Genomic DNA, 22490 nt, shown 5'->3' with positions numbered 1-22490 from the left:
TATGCAGCCTCACGACCCTTAAGGTCGATCCACCTTCCTTGTTTGCAAATCTCACCCCGGATTGCAAACCCGTTGCCACCAGGAGCAGATGGTACAGTGCCCAGGACTAGACCTTCATCAGGTCGGAGGTCCAACGGCTTCTGCGGGAAGGGGTCATTGAGGCCAGCAACAGCCCCTGGAGAGCCCAAGTGGTAGTAGTAAAGGCTGGGGAGAAGCACAGGATGGTCATTGACTACAGTCAGACCATCAATGCAGCTCGACGCGTACCCCCTCCGACGCATATCTGACATGGTCAATCAGATTGCGCAGTATCAGGTCTTTTCCACAGTGGACCTGAAGTCCACCAGCTCCCCATCCGCCCGGAGGACCATCAATACACTGCATTTGAAGCAGATGGCCACCTCTATCACTTCGTTAGGGTTCCCTTCAGCGTCACCAATGGGGTCTCGGTCTTCCAACGTGAGATGGACCGAATGGTTGACCAGTACGGACTGTGGGCCACCTTCCCGTACCTAGATAACGTCACCATCTGTGGCCACGATCAGCAGGACCATGACGCTAACCTCCAAAAATTCCTCCAGACTGCCAAATTCCTTAACCTCACGTACAATAAGGAGAAATGCATGTTCCGTGTGGTAAACCACTGTGTTCCTATATTAAGGGTTGTACGGTAGAACCTGCACTGCAGGTTCACCTGGGCCCCTGCATGCTAGCTCCGCCCAGGAGCCGGGTTATAAATATGCGTGGCCTCCAGCTCGCAGCCATTTCATCAGCAGCTGTGGGAGGCCACACATCTGATACTAATAAAGCCTCAGTTTGAATTCAACTTCGTCTCCAGTCAAATTGATCGTGCCTCAATTTATTAGTATCTGATTCAGAAGATGGACCTCCGGATTAAACCAGATCGACTGCAGCTGACAAGCGACGCCAGAAAGGACTTCCAGCACTGGCTAGCTTGTTTTGAAGAGTTTTTCAACACGGCGCCGACCCCTGTTCCAGAGGCTCAGAAGATTCAAATCTTGTACTCCAGACGCAACTCAAAAATCTTCCCGCTGATCCAGGATGCGCCCAATTACGCTGATGCCATAACTCGACTCAAAGAGAATTATGAGCAGAAGACGAACAGGTGCTTCGCCAGACACGCGCTCGCAACGCGTACTCAACTACCGGGTGAGTCAATCGACGACTTCTGGAGGGCCCTGATCCCACTAGTTCGGGACTGTGACTGCCAGGACGTGACAGCTAAGGAGCACTCAGATCTCCTTATACGGGCCGCTTTTGTAACTGGGATTGGGTCCGATGTTATCAGGCAGCGGCTCCTAGAAGGGGCCATGCGTGACCTCGCAGAGACTAAGACACTAGCGCTTTCCATGACGGTCGCCCTGCCCAATGTACAGTCCTATACCCCCAACCGCGCAGCCCACTCCTCCTACGCTTCATGGGCCCCACAGGCAGCCGCCCCAGCGGGGGCGCTACCCACCCAATACGCCTGCGCTACATGCCAGCCAGTGATCTCCGGGGGCCCCCGATGCTACTGTGCGGCCAACAAAGGCACCCCCACCAATGCTGCCCGGCCTGCGCTGCCCTTTGTAAGGCCTGTGGGAAGAAGGGCCACTACGCAGCGAGGCCTGCTCAGTGGCAGCGGTCGCCTCCACACCCCGCCCTCCCCACCCCGGTCACGGACAATGGGCGCCGCTATCCTCCCTCCTCCCCAGGCCATGTGTGGGCAATGGGCGCTGCCATCTTCTCCCCCACACAACACGTGCGTTTCATGGGTGCCGCCATCTTGCTCCACCCCCACAACGTGCGTTCCATGGGCGCCGCCATTTTGTGACCCCCAGGATCTCCGGGCACCGCCATCTTGTCCACCCCGCAGCACATGGAGACCAACGGCGTTTCAGGACCCCGACGCAGCGGCCGCCTCACTACCCGACGATCAACAACGACTCGCATCCACGGTAATCGACCAGTCCAGACCACACACTCTGACCAACGCATCCACCAGCGTGAAAGTCAACGGCCACGTGCCCTCCTGCCTACTGGACTCCGGGAGCACCGAGAGCTTTGTACATCCAAATACGGTAAGGCGCTGCTCCCTTAAGATACACCCTACCAATCAAAGTATCTCCCTGGCCTCCGGATCCCATCGCGTAGCGATCCGGGGGTACTGCACGGTTACGCTCACAGTCCAAGGCGTAGAGTTCCACGATTTTCGCCTCTACATCCTCCCTAACCTCTGCGCTGCACTTATCCTTGGCCTGGATTTTCAGTGCAACCTCCAGAGCCTGACCCTTAAATTGGCGGACCCTGACCACCCCTCACCGTGTGCGACCCTCAAGGTCGATCCTCCTTCCCTTTTTGCCAATCTAACTCCAGATTGCAAACCCGTCGCCACCAGGAGCAGATGGTACAGCACCCAGGATAAGGCCTTCATCAGGTCCGAGGTCCAGCAGTTGCTTCAGGAGGGAATTATCGAGGCCAGCAACTGCCCCTGGAGAGCTCAAGTGGTAGTGATTAAGTCTGGGGAGAAAAATCGAATGGTCGTGGACTACAGCCAGACCACCAACAGGTACATGCAGCTCGACGCGTACCCCCTCCCACGCATATGTGACATGGTTAACCAGATTGCACAGTACCGGGTCTTCTCAACGGTGGACCTGAAATCCGCTTACCACCAGCTCCCCATCCGTAAATCGGACCGGCCATACACCGCCTTCGAGGCAGACGGACAGCTATATCACTTCCTTAGGGTCCCCTTCGGCGTCACCAATGGGGTTTCGGTCTTCCAAAGGGAGTTGGACCGAATGGTCGGCCGGTACGGCTTGCGGGCCACATTTCCGTACCTAGACAATGTGACCATCTGCGGCCATGATCAGCAGGACAACGACGCCAACCTCGCTAAATTTCTCCGCGCCGCCACTCTCCTCAACCTCACATATAACAAGAAGTGTGTGTTCCGTACAAACCGCCTAGCCATCCTCAGCTACGCGGTCCAGAATGGAGATCTGGGGCACGATCCCGAGCGCATTCGCCCCCTCATGGAACTCCCCCTCCCCCACTGCCCCAAGGCCCTCAAACGCTGCCTGGGGTTCTTCTCGTATTACGCTCAGTGGGTCCCAAACTATGCGGACAAGGCCCGCCCACTCATACAGTTCACTCATTTCCCCCTGACGGCAGAGGCCCAACAGGCCTTCGCCCGGATCTGAGCTGATATTGCCAAAGCTGGAATGCACGCTGTAGACGAAACACTTCCTTTCCAAGTAGAAAGCGACGCATCGGACGTCGCCCTTGCCGCCACCCTCAATCAGGCAGGCAGGCCCATGGCATTCTTTTCCCGCACCCTCCATGCCTCCGAAATTCGGCACTCATCCGTCGAAAAGGAGGCCCAGGCTATCGTTGAGGCTGTCCGACATTGAAGGCATTACCTGGCCGGCAGGAGATTCACTCTCCTCACTGACCAACGGTCGGTAGCCTTCATGTTCAACAACACACAGTGGGGCAAGATCAAAAATGACAAAATCTTGCGGTGGAGAATCGAGCTCTCCACTTATAACTACGAGATTAAGTATCGCCCTGGCAAACTCAACGAGTCCCCAGATGCCCTATCCCGAGGTACATGTGCCAGCGCACAGGTAGTCCGACTCCGGACCCTGCACAACAGCCTTTGTCACCCAGGGGTCACTCGGTTGTACCACTTCATTAAGGCACAAAATTTGCCCTACTCCATCGAGGAAGTAAGGACGTTCACCAAGGACTGCCAGGTCTGTGCGGAGTGCAAACCGCACTTCTACCGGCCGGACCGCGCGCACCTGGTGAAGGCCTCCCGCCCCTTTGAACGCCTCAGCGTGGATTTCAAAGGCCCCCTTCCCTCCTCCGACGACACATGTATTTCCTCAGTGTGATCGATGAATGCTCTCGTTTTCCCTTCGCCATCCCATGCCCCGACATGACGTCTGCCACCGTCATTAAAGCCCTTAATTCTATCTTCACTCTGTTCGGCTTCCCTGCCTACATCCTCAGTGACAGGGGATCCTCATTCATGAGTGATGACCTACGTCAGTTCCTGCTCAGCAGGGGTATCGCCTCCAGCAGAACGACGAGCTACAGCCCCCGGGGAAACAGACAGGTAGAAAGGGAGAATGGGACGGTATGGAGGCTGGCCCTACGGTCCAGAAATCTCCCGGCCTCCCGCTGGCAAGAGGTCCTCCCTGATGCACTACATTCCATTCGCTCATTACTTTGCACTGCTACTAACAATACACCGCATGAACGTCTTTTTGCCTTCCCCAGGAAGTCCACATCTGGGGTATCACTCCCAACTTGGCTCAGAGCTCCGGGAACCGTGCTTCTCCGTAAACATGTGCGGCTCCACAAGGCGGATCCGTTGGTGGAAAGGGTGCACCTGCTCCACGCAAACCCACAGTACGCCTACGTGGCATTCCCCGACGTCCGCCAGGATACCGTCTCCCTCAGGGACCTGGCACCAGCAGGTTCCGCCCCCACACCACCCTCCCCTCTCCCGCCGCCCCCATCACCCCCCCTAGGACTGTCCGTCCTCCCCGTGCCCAGCCCCGTTGATGAAGAGGATTTTGGCACGCTCCCGGAGTCAACTTCGAACCACGACAGCATCAACATCGCCGGCTCCACTTTGTCGATCCCAGAGAATGATCAAGGCGCCAGACCGGCTGAACCTCTGACCGGCCCACCGGATGACCAGAGACATTTTTTTTTCACTGTTTTATAAATATTAAAGATTGCGAATTGTATATAGTTATCCACCACCCCCGCCGGACTCAATTTTAACAGGGGGTGAATGTGGTAAACCACTGTGTTCCTATATTAAGTGTTGTACGGTAGAAACTGCACTACAGGTTCACCTGGGCCCCTGCATGCTAGCTCCACCCAGGAGCCGGGTTATAAATATGTGTGGCCTTCAGCTCACAGCCATTTCATCAGCTGCTGTCGGAGGCCACAATTCAGATACTAATAAAGCCTCAGTTTGAATTCAACTTTGGCTCCAGCCAAATTGATCGTGCCTCATTCCGCACCAACCGCTTAGCCATCCTTGGCTATGTCGTGGAAAATGGAGTTCTAGGGCCCGACCCCGACCGCATGCGCCCCCTCATGGAGCTCTCACTCCCCCATTGCCCCAAGGCCCTGAAACGATGCCTGGGGTTTTTCTCCGACTATGCCCAGTGGGTCCATAACTATGCGTATAACGCCCGCCCACTCATTCAGTCCACAATATTTCCCCTGACGGCTGAGGCCTGCCATACCTTCAACCGCATCAAGGCAGACATCACCAAGGCCACGATGCACGCGGTCGATGGGTCCCCCCCCACTTCCAGGTTGAGAGCGGTGCATCGGGCCATGCGAGCAGGCCTGTGGCCTTCTTTTCCCGCAACCTCCAAGTCTCCGAAATTCGGCACTCTTCGGTCGAAAAGGAGGCCCAAGCCATTGTGGAAGCTGTGCGACATTGGAGGCATTACATGGCCGGCAGGAGATTCACTCTCCTCACTGACCAACGGTCGGTTGCCTTCATGTTCAATAACACACAGCGGGGCAAGATCAAAAACGATAAATCTTGAGGTGGAGGATCGAGCTCTCCACCTATAATTACGAGATTTTGTATCGCCCAGGGAAGATCAACGAGCCCCCTGACGCCCTATCCCGTGGTACATCTGCCAGCGCACAAGTGGACCGACTCCGGGCTCTCCATTATGATCTCTGCCACCCGGGGGTCACCCGGTTCCTCCATTTCATCAAGGCCCGCAACCAGCCCTACTCCATTGAGGAAGTCAGGACTGTCACCAGAGACTGCCAGGTCTGTGCAGAGTGCAAGCCGCACTTCTACCGGCCAGATCGAGCACCTGGTGAAGGCCTCCCGCCCCTTTGAGCACCTCAGAATGGACTTCAAAGTGCTCCTCCCATCCACCGACCGCAACACGTACTTTGTACTTTCTGAACATGGTCGATGAGTACTCCCGATTCCCTTTCGCCATCCCATGCCCCGATATGACTTCTGCCACGGTCATTAAAGCCCTCCACAGCATCTTCACACTGTTTGGTTTCCCCACCTACATCCACAGCGTTCGGGGATCCTCTTTTATGAGTGATGAGCTGCGTCAGTTCCTGCTCAGCAAGGGCATTGCCTCGAGCAGGACTACCAGCTACAACCCCCGGGGAAACGGACAGGTGGAGAGGGAGAACGGGACGATCTGGAAGGCCGTCCTGCTGGCCCTGCGGTCTAAAAGACTCCCGGTGTCCCGCTGGCAGGAGGTCCTCCCTGACGTGCTCCACTCCATCCGATCGCTCCTCTGCACTGCGACAAACAAGACCCCTCAAAAACGTGTGTTTGCCTTCCCCAGGAAGTCCACCCCTGGGGTCTCGATCCCAAAATGGCTGACAGTTCCTGGATCCGTCCTCCTTCGGAAGCATGTGCAGACCCATAAGTCGGACCCTTTGGTCGAAAGGGTGCACCTCCTACACGTGAACCCGCAGTACGCCTACGTAGCACACCCCGACGGGCACCAGGACACAGTCTCCCTCCGGGACCTGGCACGTGCTGGATCCCCACCCACGGCCCCTGACCCGACACCGCCCCCCCCCCCACCCCGGTTGCCTCATTCACCCCTGCGCCACTCCCCCTCCCCCCAGTGATCCTCACCGCAGCCCCCGCCCCAGGAGGATCCGTCCTCCCACTGGCTCCACTCAGGGGTGACGAAGACGAGGACAACACGCTCCCAGAGTGACAGGTGACCAAGTTGGCGCCCACATCACCACCAGGACTGAGGTGATCGCAGAGGAGGGTCAAGGCCCCCGACAGACTGAACTTGTAATTTTTTTCCACCACGCCCTCCGGACTCTTTTTTCTAACAGGGGCTGAATGTGGTAGTCACCACTCGCAGTATTACATGTATTACGGTAAGACACGTATACTAGAGGCACATGAGTAAATCCCTGCCTGCTGGCTCCGCCCAGTAGGTGGCGTATAAATGTATGTGCTCGCCGGTGCTGCATCCATTCTGGTTCCAGCTACAGGAAGCACAACATCTTTGCTCAATAAAGCCTCGATTATTCCACTACTCTTGTCTTTGTGGTAATTGATAGTGCATCACTCTGCAATGGTAACCATGGGCGAAATTCTCCCCCAACGGCGGGATGTCCGCCGACTGGCGCCAAAGCCGGCGCCAATCAGACGGGCATCGTGCCGGCCCAAAGGTGCGGAAGGCTCCGCATCTTTGGCGGCCTAGCCCCAACATTGAGGGGCTAGGCCGACGCCGGAGGGATTTCCGCCCCGCCAGCTGGCGGAAATGGCGTTTGTTTCCCTGCCAGCTGGCGCGGAAATGCGGCGCATGCGCGGGAGCGTCAGCGGCCGCTGTCAGTTTCCCAGCGCATGCGCAGTGGGGAGAGTCTCTTCCGCCTCCGCCATGGTGGAGGCCGTAGCGGAGGCGGAAGGGAAAGAGTGCCCCCACGGCACAGGACCGCCCGCGGATCGGTGGGCCCCGATCGCGGGCCAGGCCACCGTGGGGGCACCCCCCGGGGTCAGATCGCCCCACGCCCCCCCCCCAGGACCCCGGAGCCCGCCCACGCCGCCTGGTCCCGCCAGTAAATACCAGGTTTGATTTACGTCGGCGGGACAGGCAATTCCTGGGCGGGACTTCGGCCCATCCGGGCCGGAGAATCCAGCGGGGGGTCCCGCCAACCGGCACAGCCCGATTCCCGCCCCCGCCCAATCTCCGGGAGCGGAGACTTCGGCGGGGGCGGGATTCACGGCGGCCAACGGCCATTCTCCGACCCGGCGGGGGGTCGGAGAATGACGCCCCATGAAACTATCATTGATTGTCGTAAAAACCCATCTGGTTCACTAATGTCCTTTAGAGAATAAATCTGCCATCCTCACCTGGTCTGGCCTACATGTGACTCCAGATCCACAGTGGTTGACTCTAATGAACTGCCCTCTGAAAAGACTGTGCAAGTCACTCAGATTAAAGGCAATGAGGAATGGGCAACAAATGCCGCCCTTGCCGTGACATCCCCACCCCATGAAAACAATAAAAAAAGATGTGAACGGGGCACCTTTGCAAATCCTCTTCTAACATTAATTTGAACTTTTGTCATTGCTGGTTTTTGCACCAAAAGTTCTTTTTGAAGCTTTTTTCAAATTTAAACAGTTAAACACAAATTTAAATATACAATGATTAAAACGTCTGGCTCCTCGAGTGCATCTATTTTGATGAGGCAGCTACATCTGGTGAGATGAAGACACAACTCTCACTCACATAATTTGTCACGCAGTGATATACTTTGCAAATTACTGTATCATTGAATTTAGTGTACATGGCCTATGCTTGACGTTGTTGCTAAGTTATGAACAAAAACTGAAGGAGGTACATGAGCGCCATTTTTGGTGCACAGGGGTGACGGGTTTGCAAACATCTATTTTTTTAAGTTTGCTTATTGTGAGGAGTTATCTTCTTTGCTTAACAAAGCTACCCAAATGCATTATGTTTAGATTTGCATTTGGTCATCAGCAAAAACGTTTCAAATGCTGCTGTTAAATTATGATATTTACAGAAAAATGTTACTAAAGCGCCCATCGATATATATATATATATGAAAATATATATGATGTATATAATGTTTATAGAGAGAAGTGTATGTGAAGAAATGTAACTAACAAACCAGCCCACAGAACCTGCTGGTGTTTCCTCTGCAGGTGCAGAGCGGCTCTTTTATTCGGGGGCCCGGTTTCCTGCGGAACAGAACGAGTGCGGGACACCGGAAGGTCCGTCTGTTTTTGAGTCCGGGACTCGGAGACGGGAGACGGTCTGGGACAGAAAATTCCAGTCACAATGAAGCCGGCGGTGGACGAGATGTTCCCGGAGGGTGCGGGGCCGTATGTGGATCTGGACGAGGTCTGTCGCAGAGCAGGACCAAGGCCAAGAATCTGCATTCTTCTAGCGCCCTTAACGTAGCACAATCTCCCCGAGGTGTCGCAGGGATGCTGTAGGAGATAATTTAACCGTGGGCCAAGGCATAGCTCGCAGTGGTGAAGAGATTAAAATCGGGGGTGCACAAGAGGCCAGAATTAGAGGAGTGCAGAGATCTCGCAGGGTTGGAGGGGAAGGTTAACCAACCGCCCCATATATATATATATAAATATATCCCATATTGGAGTCTGCTGCACCCTTTTACAGGTTTGTTCGGTGCCAGGACCCTGTTCGTCCCATAATTGGGACGTTTAAGTTGGGCGCACACGCAGTGTCAGATCTCCTTGGGTTTGCATTGCTCCCCAAACTCCTACAGACCCCCCCCCTCCCACCATGGCACTCTGCCTCTTAACGTTCTCCACAAGAGTTGATCACGCTGGTTGTGGAGCTGAGAGAATTTACAGAGGTTGGGAGAGGTGAGGTTGTGGAGGGATTTGAAAACAAAAAGGAGAGTTTCAAAATTTGAAGTGTTGCTCAATCGGGGAATGTAGGTCAGCGAGTGCAGAGGTGATGGGGTGAATGGGGCTTAATGTGAATTCGGACATGGGAAGCAGAATTTTGGATGAGCTCAAGGAGGGTGGGGCATCAATGATCAGAAGGTACAACATTTGAATCAACAAATCAGATGAACCTGAAACTGGATGGAATGGGCAAGAAACTGAGGTGGAAGTAGGTGCTCTTAGTGGTGGGGCAGATGAGGGATTGGATTATCTTGGGGTCAGATAGGAAGCTAAGGTTGCAAACAGTTTGATTTATCCTCAGAGAGTTGTAGGCAGAGAGGTTAAAGTCAATGGCTGGCGAATAGAGTTTGTGTCAGGGACCGAAGACGATGACTTTGGTCTTCCTAGTGTTTTTAGTTTGAGGAGATATCTGTTCAACAAAAACTAGATGTTGCATAAGCGGTGCAGCAAGTCAGAAGTAGTGGAGGGGGTCAAGAGAGACAGTGGTGCGGTGGGGCTAAGTCAAAGGGAAGAAGTCATGTTTCAGTTATACAGAGCTTTGATTGCACGCCATCTGGAGTCCTGTATTCCATTCTATATTCTGGGCACTGTACCTGAGGATGGGGGTACAAGCCTTGGTGATCGTATAGTGCAAAATGCTTAGAGCTCAAAGTTTTAAATTATGAGGCCAGATTACATGAATTTGCTTAAAATGATAATAGATTCCATGGAATACATACCCAAAAATTATTTCCTCTGGTGGAGAATAAAGAACAAAGGAGCACAATTTTAAAATTAGTGGCAGGTTATTTAGGAATGCGGAAAGGATCCCTCAAAAGTCTTTGGATGCTGAGTCAGTCGGAGTTTTCAAATCTGAGATTAATAGATTTCTGTCAGTTCAGGGAACATAGATAAATGGCATTGTGTTGCAGATCGACCATGATTAAATTGAATAACTGAAGACTCGAGGGGATGAATGGCCTATTCTTGTTCCTCTTGCAGTGAAACTTCCATTGTTTGTACTTTCTTTTGCCAAAGGTTTTGCAAATTAGCTCCTGGCATGATTATCTTTTGATATTCATGATCTTTCTTCTTTCCTTGGCTTTTAAATCAACATAAATATTTATTTGTTATTGATACTGCACTTCTTCATTCTCATTCACTCAATATGCAAGGCTAGAATCTTGGGGGGCTGTTCGCTCCTGGCATGATTATCTTTTGATATTCATGATCTTTCTTCTTTCCTTGGCTTTTAAATCAACATAAATATTTATTTGTTATTGATACTGCACTTCTTCATTCTCATTCACTCAATATGCAAGGCTAGAATCTTGGGGGGCTGTTGATGGTCATCTGTCCGAAAGTCCATTTGCAGTTTGGTTTGAAATGTTACTACATAACACTTCTGTAAAGCACCCTGTGACATTTTATTAAAGTAAAAGCACTTTACAATTTATTGGGATATTAGGGGGAGATAGTGCCATCAGGGTAATGTTACTGAACTAGTAGCCCAGAGGCTCAGGCTAATGCTGGGGGGGGGGGGGGGGGGGGAGATGAGTTAAAATCCCACCGTGGCAGCTGGTGGCATTTAAATTCAATTAATAAATCTGGAATTAAAAGCTTGTCTCAGTAATGGTGACCAAGACAACAATTATCGATTGTTATAGAAACCCATCTGGTTCACAAATGTCCTTTTAGGGAAGGAAATCCTCCATCCTTACCTGGTCTGGCCTACATGTGATTCCAGACACATGACAATGTGGATGCCTTTAAATTGCCATCTGAAGTTGCCTAAAAGCCATTTAGTTGAAGGGCAGTTAGAGGTGAGCAACAAATTCTGCCCACATCCCATGAAAGAATAAGGAAAAAAAATGCAAGTTAGTCTGCAAAGTGAAGTCTAGCGCCTATTATTCTTCAGAGTTGTTTCCTATATTTGAGTATTATATTTTCATATTTTAATGTTTCACTTGCAGTCAGGCCACAAATTAATACTTTAATCTGATTCTAAAAGCAGTACTCTAGTGCATTGCTCAAAAGAGCATTCTTCATGTGAGTCTAGACAGGGAGTGTTCAGAGATTGATCATGAGCTCAACACAGCCTGGCCAATCCCTAGTCCTCACCCAATGGGTATTTTCCAAGGGAACTCAGGAGGAGAAACCATGACTAATTTGTTTTCTTCTTTTTGTTAATTTATAGCTTTCTATTGCTGCCACTGTTTAGTTCAACTAGCTCAGTGAAAACTGATGATTAAATCTGGAGTTCTATATATTTACTCATTATTTGTAATTCATTGAGAGAATCTAGGCTTCTCTACTTTTCGAAGATCAAATGCGTAACACTCTTTGAACCCCATAAAATATCTTTAAATAACTGCAGTCTTTTTTATTTTTCAGGCAGGGGGAAGTTCAGGACTTCTAATGGATCTTGCAGCTAATGAGAAAGCAGTCCATGCAGATTTCTTTAATGGTGAGGTATTCTTCAGTAGCTTCTTGGACTACTTAGGCAGCACGGTAGCGCAGTGGTTAGCACTGCTGCCTCACACCGCTGAGGACCGGGGTTCGATCCCGCCCCCTGGTCACTGTCTGTGTGGAGTTTGCACTGTCTGTGTGGCGTTTGCACATTATTCCCGTGTATGCGTAGGTCTCACCCCCACAACTCAAAAAGATGCGCAGGCCAGGTGAATTGGCCACGCTAAATTGTCCTTTAATCGTAAAAACAATTATTGGGCACTCTAAATTTATTTTTAAAAAGCTTCTTGGACTATTTCAAGCACTCAGCCTTTTTATTACAAACTTATAGTGGCTGTCTGAATAATCTCTGTTTTAATTAGGCAACATCTTTATATGCAAAAGGTGCTGAGGTTTGGAGCTCTCCCGCAAACGTAAATTGATGTTAGATCAGTTATCTTTAATACTTTTGATTAACAAAAATCTATCACTCTAGTTTAAAGGAAAAGAAATGTAAACCGGTGGAAATACTTAGTTTGGATATAATCTGTGGAGTAAAACAGTTAATGTTTCAGGTCGTAACTGCCCTTCACCAGCAGTGTCTTGCTTTTGTGTAGATTTAAAGGATGTGGGTATATAGAATTCAGTAGTAGATCAGGCATGATCCTATTGAATGGAGGAATAGGTTTGAGGAGCTGAAAGGCTTCTTCTTATTCCTTCGTTCCAAATGGTCTTGAGGGATTCATTTTCACTCTTCAGAGACACTTTCTATATACCATATGCACTAATGTGTCCTCTCGACAGAGCTATATAGCTCTAATACTTGTCAGGCGTTGCATTTGGTTCTTGAGATCTAGCTCCAACATTTTTAATCTGCTGAAGAAATGTTTCTTCAGTTACATAAATCTTTTTCTTGGTGTTCAGCATTTTGTCATCTGTTTCATCTTTTCTCAAATCCTCTGTCATCATAATTCTTGCGGGAAATCTTCTTCTCTGCCAATTGTTCTTCATGTATTCCACTTTTCATTACTTCAAAATCTAGTTTGTGCTGCCCAGAATTATTGCGAAAGTTGGATTCAAGTTGATCATTTTTAATCTGAGTTATTGCTTTTTCCACTCCCATCATCTGGTTTGACGGGAAATGTAACAATTGCAGAAAGTACAAGAACAAAAACTTCAGGTGAAGTTATCTGAATAGTCTTATATTGCTTACAAATCGGCCCTTTTAAAGAATGAGTCATTTACCCCAGTCAGCAGACAGCTACCTTATTTAAAAGAATATAAAATATTTTTATAAAATGTCTACAGTAAAAATAACGGCCGACTGAAAGGATCGTAAAACTTATTAATGTCTACAAAGGGAATGACCTTTTAATATTTATTTTGAATCCCTGGCTGATCAATGGAATTTGTTTTTTGTGTTATTTTCCATCAAATGGCGCATTTCTTATTGAATAATCTCTGTGCACAATGGACCAATGGAATAGTTTCTCAGTGCAACTATGAGCTGGGATGTTTAGCTGCTGTTAGTATTGCATACAGCTAGGGGGCAGCTGTTGTTAGTTGTAGTCAAGTATTTGTGCACTGGAAAAGGAGTTAAGACTGATTTAAGCTCTGACGATTTAAAGAATTTGTGTTTCAAATATACATTGTGTATATTTGATGAAGGTCTGCTAGATATCGGGCTCCCATTTCCCAAATCTGGTACCCCAAGGCTAGGTATGTGGCGAGGTGCTGAGTAGAACTTAATCTGCTCAGCACTTAACAAACCCCCCCAGAGCATAATGAACTCCCCCGTAACATTTCTTTCTCTTGCTACATCTGAGCTCTCTGTATAAAACTTCTAAAACTGAGGCAAACTTACAGGACAAAATCATTGAGTTTGCATTGTGTTGATACAGTACTTTGATGTTTTACTGATGTGCTTTGAGTACAAGTTATGTGTCAATGCTCTTGATCGGTGAGAAACTGCTGAAGTTATCCCTCCGCCCTCCCCACCAAGCCCATTCGAAGCCCTCCCCACCAAGCCCATTCGAAGCAGAGCCTTTAAATAGTCATAAGAATAGTAGATTAGGATTTCGTTTTATATCAAGACTTTACCTGTCAAGTGCTTAAATTCATTCTTGCCATATATACCAATTAAGCAGGCACATTTAACTCAACTTAGCCCAAAATATTAGAGATTGACAGGTCAAAGTTAAATGTACGAAACTACAATGTTGCACTGCATCTATAGTCCAGAATACTAGACATGGCACTGCAATTTCACAAACAAAATATGGACGTAATTTCAGAATTGCAGCTAAAACACAAACTACGTTTGATTTAACATAGGAAGACTATTCAGAATCCTATTATCACAGCCTTAATTTATCATAACATGGGTAATTTTGAAGATTAGAATATGTGTTTGATAATGTTAGGAAGTCCTTATCTAACAAGTAACATGCCCTTTCTGTACCCTGGGTGATCATCTAAAAACATACAACTCTTTTAACTATTACATCAGAACAATCTGTCTTCCCAAAGACAATGCACTAATTCTAAGTTTATTGTGCATGTTCATTAAGTTGCCTGTAATCATCTAGAATGCACTGTTAAATATTTTTTTGTAACTTTCCAAAGGGAATTGGATTTGTTTTTGGAAATGGAGAAATTTGCAGGGCTATGGGGAAAAGAGCATAGGAGGGGGGCTAATTCAGTAGCTCTTTCAAAAAACCCAGCAAAGACATGATGGGTTGAATGACCTCCTTCTACACTATATGATTTGATCCTTCATACTTCTTCAGTAGTTGTCATCTTTTAGCTTTAGGATAGTGTCACACACGCTGGTTTCAGATATCCTGATGATGTCTGTTGTATTCTCAATGGAACTGATTTGAGTACAGCCAAAATTCCTATTTAAATAATTGTTCTTCAGTCTCTTATGACTGCTACTCCTAAATTCATAAGTTCATAAGATATGAGAGCAGAATTAGACTATTTGGCCCATCGATTCTGCCCTTCCATTTGATCATGGCCTTAACTGCACCATTCTGCTCGTTCTCCATAACCCTTCAATCCATTACTAATTAAAAAGCTGTCTAACCCCTCTCTAAATGTACTCACTGTCCCAGCATCCACCGCACTCTGGGGCAGCGAATTCCACAGATTCACAACCCTTTGGGAGAATAGTTTCTCTTCAACTGTTTGAAATTTGCCAACACATCCTAAAACTATGACCTCTCGTTTTAGATTGCCCCACAAGAGGAAGTATCCGCTCCACGTCGACTTTATCCGTACCTTTTATCATCTTGTGTACCTCAATTTGATCTCCCCTTATTCTTCTAAATGCGAGAGAGTATAGGCCTAAACTTTACAATCTATCTTCAAATAACAAGCCCCTCATCCCTGGAATCAACCTAGTGAACCTCCTTTGAACTGCCTCCAATGCCACTATATCTTTCCTCAAATAAGGGGATCAAAACTTTGCACAATGCTCTGTACTTGGGTATAAACCGTCTCAGTATGAACTTTATGTAAGCATTATTTCAAACAACCTAATCATTCATTCTCTCTCACCAAAGTTCGGCTTTCTACTGGGGTGATAGAAATATTTATAGTTACATGACTTTACAAAATACACTTTGAAATTATGGAACAAAAATTACTATTATTAATCATAATATATGATTAAATTTTCATTCATCAAGAATGCATATGATCAAAAATAAGGGGTCTTCCATTAAATACCGAAACAAGGAGGACTTTCCTCTCTGAGGGCTGTTACTCTTTAGGGAGATAATCAATATAATGAAAAGCCTCGGAGATTTTCAAATAGTGAAGTGATCTGTCAGAAACTGTTTTTTGGTCAATAATGACTTGCAGTTTTCTGGCAGGCTTTGGGTGACGTAAGTATGTGATTGGAGAGTTAGGGTCACAGTGGTGAAATGGTTAGTACTGCTGCCTCACGGCACCGAGGACCCGGGTTCGATCCCGGCCCCGGGTTACTGTCCGTGTAAGTTTGCACATTCTCCCCGTTTCTGTATGGGTCTCACCCCCATAACCCAAATATGTGCAGGATAGGTGGATTGGCCACACTAAATTGCCCCTTAATTGGAAAAAAAATAATTGGGTACTTTGCATTTATTTTAAAAGAACAAAAAAAAAGTGATTGGAGACAGTTATCACATGATTACAGAAGACCATTTAAAAATAATATGCCAGGCACAATTTATGGCCCTGTGATTGTTGCAGGCCAGTCAGGTTAGTAGAACGGGACAACAGTATCACAGATCAGTTGTAACCTTCATAAACTCAATATTATTTTACATTAAATGAAGGAATTATGTTGCTTTTAACACATACATTGTGTACCAATTCATTTTCAAGAGTTCCTTCAGTACTTGACCGTGCCAGAAAACCATATGAAAAATTATTGATGCATTCACATAAATTCACACGTTACAAGATTTCAGATTATATGTTTGCTCTATCAAAAAAATCACATTTTGAAATGCTCATGGTGATATTTGTACTTTGGGTACTTGTGATCAATGCTACAGCTCCAATTATTCATAGTTTACATGTCAGATTTACAGAGGAAATAACATGGCCATAATTAAAACTGATGAATCACTGTAAAATCTTTAATAGGCAATGAAAATCCTGGGAGGCAATATGATTCCTGTGGATATGAATTTCTTTCAAGCTCAAAGTTACAACCTTTGTTCTGTATTTAAATATTTTCCCTGACTAGCAGTTTTCAAACAGAGTTACTTGCAGATTGGAGTACTGTAACATAACAACAAACAGCCTTTTTCTTAAGGATCCCTCCCACAATTGTGCTCCACTTGGAACATTTTTTAAAAATCCAAATGCCCAAGGTTACAAATTGGTCGATTCCAACATACTGGCATCAACATTGGCTACTCTGTTATACTTCTGTTGACATAAAGAAGCAAATAAAAAGGGTTTCCAGTGTGCAGTGCTGTAAATGTTGCAACTATAGAACATAATCTTCCTACAGCTCCTCGAGATGCTTTTCTATCCAGGAATGGCAATGTAATGCTTGCTCTGCCTGTGCATGCCAAAACAATATTAAAAGAAATAAAGTAATTTTGTGTGCGTCTTTCTAAATTGTTATGTGAAAGTCTCTCAAAAGGCTATTTGCTTTTCATTTGAAGTTTTGGTTTAATCTATTCAAGGTTAATAAGACAGTGGGATCATTGCAAATCTCAATTAGATAACTTCAGGGTGAGTACTTGTGACCTCCTTGATCATATTATGTTGTATTTACATTTAATTAGCTTGAAATTTGTTAGGTTCCAATGATAGCTGAGCTGAATTTTCCAGACATGGATCACAAGTTGAAGAGCTTCAATGCGTCTGACATTTTTTATCACTGATTCATTCTGAATAATATAATGGAAATTATGAAATTAAGTATCTTCCAATGTCAGGAATCTGTGGCTTACAGAGTAGAAATGCACCTTATATATCTAGCTATGAAAAATCATCCTCTTGCTCAGGACTGCATTTGTAGGCATTGCTAAGGTCCCCTACTTGGTTTGTTCTGACATCAGGTGTCCAGTGTGGAGGTGTCGAATTGTGGGGGCAGTTTCATTTTGTTCCTTAGAAGCCAGCATGTGGTGATGATCTTGGCTAGATGCTTTTGCAGTCACAGTCTAACAATGTGCTGCTATCACACTGCTCCCTTGTAGCCCCACCCGGGCGTCTACAAAACAACCCACGGATTGGCACTAACTTGAAAAGCTCACTTGGGGACTTCAGTGGCTAATTTGGGAAATGCACGCTGGTGCAATGAAGAGAGGCATTTCCTCTGAGTCAGAGTATATAATGTGGATATCGAAAAGCACCAAGATCTCCCGCAACATTAAGTCATTAAACTTTCTAAATTAAGGAAATATATTGGATGGTGGCTGCAGCCTGATATTACATTATCTGTAAAAGGATCATAGATTGCGTTGAAATATGCTGGATGTGGCTTGGGTCAAAGTCATTTCTAGATTTGGAAATTTTCTAGATGATACAATAATGTTAGAATACCTAACCACGAGTATTGAAAACACGACAAAGTAAATATTTATCGGAATCATTTAAAAGAAAATTTAGCGTACCCAATTCTTCTTTTTTCCAATTAAGGGGCAATTTAGCATGGCCAATCCACCTACCCTGCACATCCTTTTGGGTTGTAGGGGTGACACCCCTGCGGACACTGGGAGAGTGAGCAAACTCCACACGGGCAGTGATCCATATTTATCGGAAGTTAATTTTATTACTGCTTTATAATGTTTTGTTTTATTTAGCCAAAATCGGTGTCTTGCATGTTTCTGCTTCCCCAAGTACTGTACTAAAATGAGACCGGGTCTGCTGAAAAAAGTTCTGAACAGCTGGTGTTTTCAAATAATAGATTTCTGGACTGGAGAGGTAACCAGAGTATTTAGAATGGGGATAAGAACAAAATTGTAGACACTAATGTAAGCGAAACCATCCTTAAAACTTGTGAGTTCAGAAATGGATGGCTTGAACAAACAACAGCCAGATGAGCAAAACGGCAAAGCTTATAAAAATATTTTGTTTTTGGGTGCAATTCCAGTGTTCATCCTAAACAAAACCTCAATATGGCAACACAATTTTACAGCATTGTATATCCTGACTTTTATTATCTTTTTCTGCTATAAAACTGAAGGTAATAATCAAGAGCCTTGTAGAAATGTAATGTGGCTGGTTGCTGTCAATTTCAAGCTCACTTAGCAATGACCTTGGTGTTTCTTTATAAAGCAATGTTATTCAAAGTCTTTGACCAAAATAAGCAGTTTGAATAGAGCCTTCTAGGATAGGTTTCTGGATTAATTTTACTTAGAGGAGAAGAATGGCGAAGAACTTGTACAAATTAAATTTGTCTACTGAAAAATCCATTGGTTGAAATGTTTCAATGGCGAGACAGAAAATCAATGGCCTGAAGGTTAACAACTTGATTCATGGTGATCAATTTCTGTGTGAGGAACTGTTTGGAAGATTTTCCAACAGCCTAGGTTCCCTGCCCTCAAAGGCCTTGTAAGAAATTAGTAAGAAGGGTCTTAAAAATTGTTAATTACTGAATTTGGTTCTGTGGCACAAAACTGTCGCAAATTTAGCAACCACAACTTGTATTTACACCTTTTGGTCTAGTAAAACATCCCAAGGTGCTTCACAGGACTGTGAGCCAGATATGGAAATATTAGGACATTGTCAAAGAGCTAGGTTTAATGAGCATTTTAAAAGATGAGAGAAAGATTAGAGGGATGAAGAATTTTAGGGAAGATTGCAGAGCTGAGGACTGAGGCAACAAAAGACCCATCCGCCGAAGGTAGAGTGATTAAAATCGGGGATGTTCCAGTGACCAGAATTGGAGCAGCCCACAGATCTTGGGAGTGCTGTAGATGGTTACGGGAGACACTAATTGAACATTTCACTTCGAGGCTAGTAGAAGTGGTGCCACAATCATGTGGTATGCTGATGGTTGGGTCAAAGGGGAAGAAGATTCACTTTGCAGCAAACTTGTGGGCGGCACGATAGCACAGTGGTTAGCACTGTTGCTTCACAGCTCCAGGGTCCCAGGCTCGATTCCAGCGTGGGGCACTGTCTGTGTGGAATCTGCACATTCTCCCCGTGGCTGCGTGGGTTTCCTTCCGATGCTTCGGTTTCCTCCCACATGTCCTGAAAGACTTGCTGTTAGGTAATTTGGACATTCTGAATTCTTCCTCTGTATACTCGAACAGGTGCTGGAATGTGGCGACTAGGGGCTTTTCACAGTAACTTCATTGCAATGTCAATGTAAACCTACTTGTGACAATGAAGATTATTATTATAGTTAACCTGGGGTGCTTGACTGGTGCCTGAATTAAGAGCAGTTTGATCTGTCATCATGAATGGGGGGGTGGGGGTGGTGGGAAGCAAACCTATGTCATGGTTTCAACCTCTGCGTCAAAATCCTACTCTTGACTGAGCTCTGCGCAAACATTATCCTTCTGTTCTGTCAGTTTTCTCTTGTTGCTGACAAAGGGAAGGAAAAATGATAAGGCATTGATGGAAAGTCCTTTCGGCATCATCAAATGTGCTTTTTTCTTTTTGGACTGGGAATGATAATTGAATTCATAGAGCTATGAAAAAGGCTTACAGTTTTTCTCATCTTTATTGTGAGTGAAACCAATAGGAATGTAACTGTTGGGAGAGGGGGAGATGGGGGAAGAGGGAGGGGATTAGAGGAGGAACAGGAAAAAAAGCAGAGTATAGCAAATTTTGATTCGCAGATATTAATTGTGCTTCCTCTTTAAACTAGATTTTGAAGACCTGTTTGATGATGACGATATTCAGTGACTCCACATTCTACATCTGAACCACTGTACTTTCTCAAACGATGAGGAGAGAAAAGAATAGTCAATACTTTGGAAAGACTGTTGCTCACGCTGTATGGACAAATGCACACAGTGGGATGTTTTCTTGAGAAGGAGTCCACATTTTACAAACCAGCATAGACTTGTGTACCGTCACCATGTTAATTTTTGTCTTTTTAAAGTTATGAATTTATTTTATTAAAGAAAAATGGAGCAAAGCGTTGTGTTTGTTTTGAAAAATAAATATAAAAGGTGCAACCTCTTTTCCAACAAATCTGTCATTCCATTATGCAGACAACATTTATGTTGAGGTTTTTTTCAGATCCTAATCACCAGTGGCAATGTAATTGAAGGGCTGAGTTTTGCAAAGCATCTGTTTGAGTACAAAGGTTGCTTATAATTATTTGAGTAAAGTCCTACTCTTGGTACCAATGGTGGCAAATCACTTCATTATCATTGGCTCCTGTGCATGTAAGCACACCGATTGAATAGGGTATGTGTTGTTCAAAAATACAAACTGGGAATATTACAAAGCTGAGAAGTCGATTCACCTCATTGTGAAGGTTTCCAATTTTCTCCTGTTGTTTGACTCCAATGCTAAAGGCACATCTTTGAATATCTAATTACCACAAAAATAAATATAAAGCTGAGCCCTAACACTGGGGGCAAAGCTCTTCTCTCAATATCCAGCTGCCTCCAAATGATTTAGTTTACCTCCAGTACCCCTACCTGGAAGACAATCCCAAACATCAGCGTGTGAAGAATTACGAGATTAGTCTTCAACTTTTACTCATTCATGGGGTGTGGGCCTCACTGGCAAAACCAGCCTTTATTGTTCATCCCTGAATGCCCTTGAGAAGGTGGTGATGAGCCATATGTTTGAACTACTGCAGTCCATGTGGTATGGGTACCACCCAGAATGCTGTTAGAGAGGGTGTTGGAGGATTTTAACCCAGCAAAAGGAAGAGCAAAATATCCATGTGAAGGTGGAACTTGCAGGTGCTGGTGTCCCCATGTGTCTGCTATTTTTCTTCTCGGTGGCAGTGGTTGTGGGTTTGAAAGATGCTGTTGAAAGAGACTTGTTGCTGCAATGCATCTTGTAGATGGCATACATTGCTACCACCAGATGCCAGTGGTGAAGGGAATGAATGTTTAATGCGGTGAGCAGGGTGCCAATTAAACAGGCTGCTTTGATCTGGATTTGTTGAGTTCCTTAAGAGCTGTTCGATCTGTAGTCATTCATTAAAGTAATTCCATCATACTCTGAACTTCTGGCTTGTTCGGGGGGGGGGGCAGGTTTCGGGGGAGTCAGGAGATGAGTTACTTGCTGCAAAATACCCAGCCTCTGACCTGCTTTTGAACCTACAGTATTTATATAGCTAGTCCAGTTCGGTTTCTGGCAAGTGGTGACCCCCAGGACGATGATGGTGGGGATTTGGTGTTGATAACGTTGAATGTTATCGACTCCTTGCTCTGCATTCATGATTTTTAAGTTGGAATAGTGCTTTATAATGAAGTTTTTCTGTGCCCCTTCATATTATTTGTATGTCCAAGGTTCCCTTTAGTTTAATTCCTTTTCTTTGATGATGAGGATAATCCTTTCAGTAATTGGCTGTTTCCCGAGTACTGTATTGACCAGAACTGAGAGTGCAATACAGCTTGAAACTTTAAACCGGTGCACTAGTTTCAAAAAATTACTTTAGCTGTACTTCACAATCACACCTCTCACCAACTCCACTGTCTGAATTATCAGATTGCCTAGCCAACTTCCAATACAAGACTTTGGGGTTCTTGGACAACCTATAACTGACACCTTAAACTACTGGAGAACAACCACCAGACCCTCAAAGTCTGGTGGCAAGAAAGGAGATCCAATAGTGTCTTCTCCCAAGTCAACATATACAGCATTGAGTCTCATATTGTTTGTATGTCTGATACCTGGGGTGTCATTCTCCGACCCCCCAGCGGGTCGGAGAATGGCCGTTGGCCGCCGTGAATCCCGCCCCCGCCGGTTGCCGAAGTCTCCGAAAGGAGAAAAGTCGGCGGGGCGTTAATGTCGCCGCTGCCGTCGGAGAATGGCACGGGTCTGCGCAAGGCAGCCGATTTTCGGCCTGCCGATATTCTCCCTTCCGGATGGGCCGAAGTCCCGTCGACGTGATGACCGTTCACGTCGACGTAAATTAAACCTTTTCATCGGCGTGACCCTGTGCTCCAGGTTCACGCCGACCAGC

At 46.3% G+C, this 22490-nt stretch overlaps 1 protein-coding gene across 1 annotated transcript; it reads left to right on the top strand.

Moving 5' to 3' along the window:
- The first annotated feature begins 8755 nt into the window (after nucleotides 1-8755).
- cops9 (COP9 signalosome subunit 9) lies at nucleotides 8756-20477 on the top strand. Its single transcript, XM_072474630.1, has 3 exons — nucleotides 8756-8918; nucleotides 11828-11900; nucleotides 20205-20477. The coding sequence occupies exons 1-3, from the start codon at nucleotides 8856-8858 to the stop codon at nucleotides 20240-20242; spliced, it is 174 nt and encodes a 57-aa protein (XP_072330731.1). The 5' UTR covers nucleotides 8756-8855; the 3' UTR covers nucleotides 20243-20477.
- The last annotated feature ends 2013 nt before the right edge of the window (nucleotides 20478-22490 follow it).

The sequence above is a fragment of the Scyliorhinus torazame genome, chromosome 14, assembly GCF_047496885.1.
Source record: "Scyliorhinus torazame isolate Kashiwa2021f chromosome 14, sScyTor2.1, whole genome shotgun sequence".
Taxonomy (NCBI): Eukaryota; Metazoa; Chordata; class Chondrichthyes; order Carcharhiniformes; family Scyliorhinidae; genus Scyliorhinus; species Scyliorhinus torazame.
Note: the sequence above shows the minus strand (reverse complement) of the source record. Positions and strands in the feature narration are given on the sequence as shown.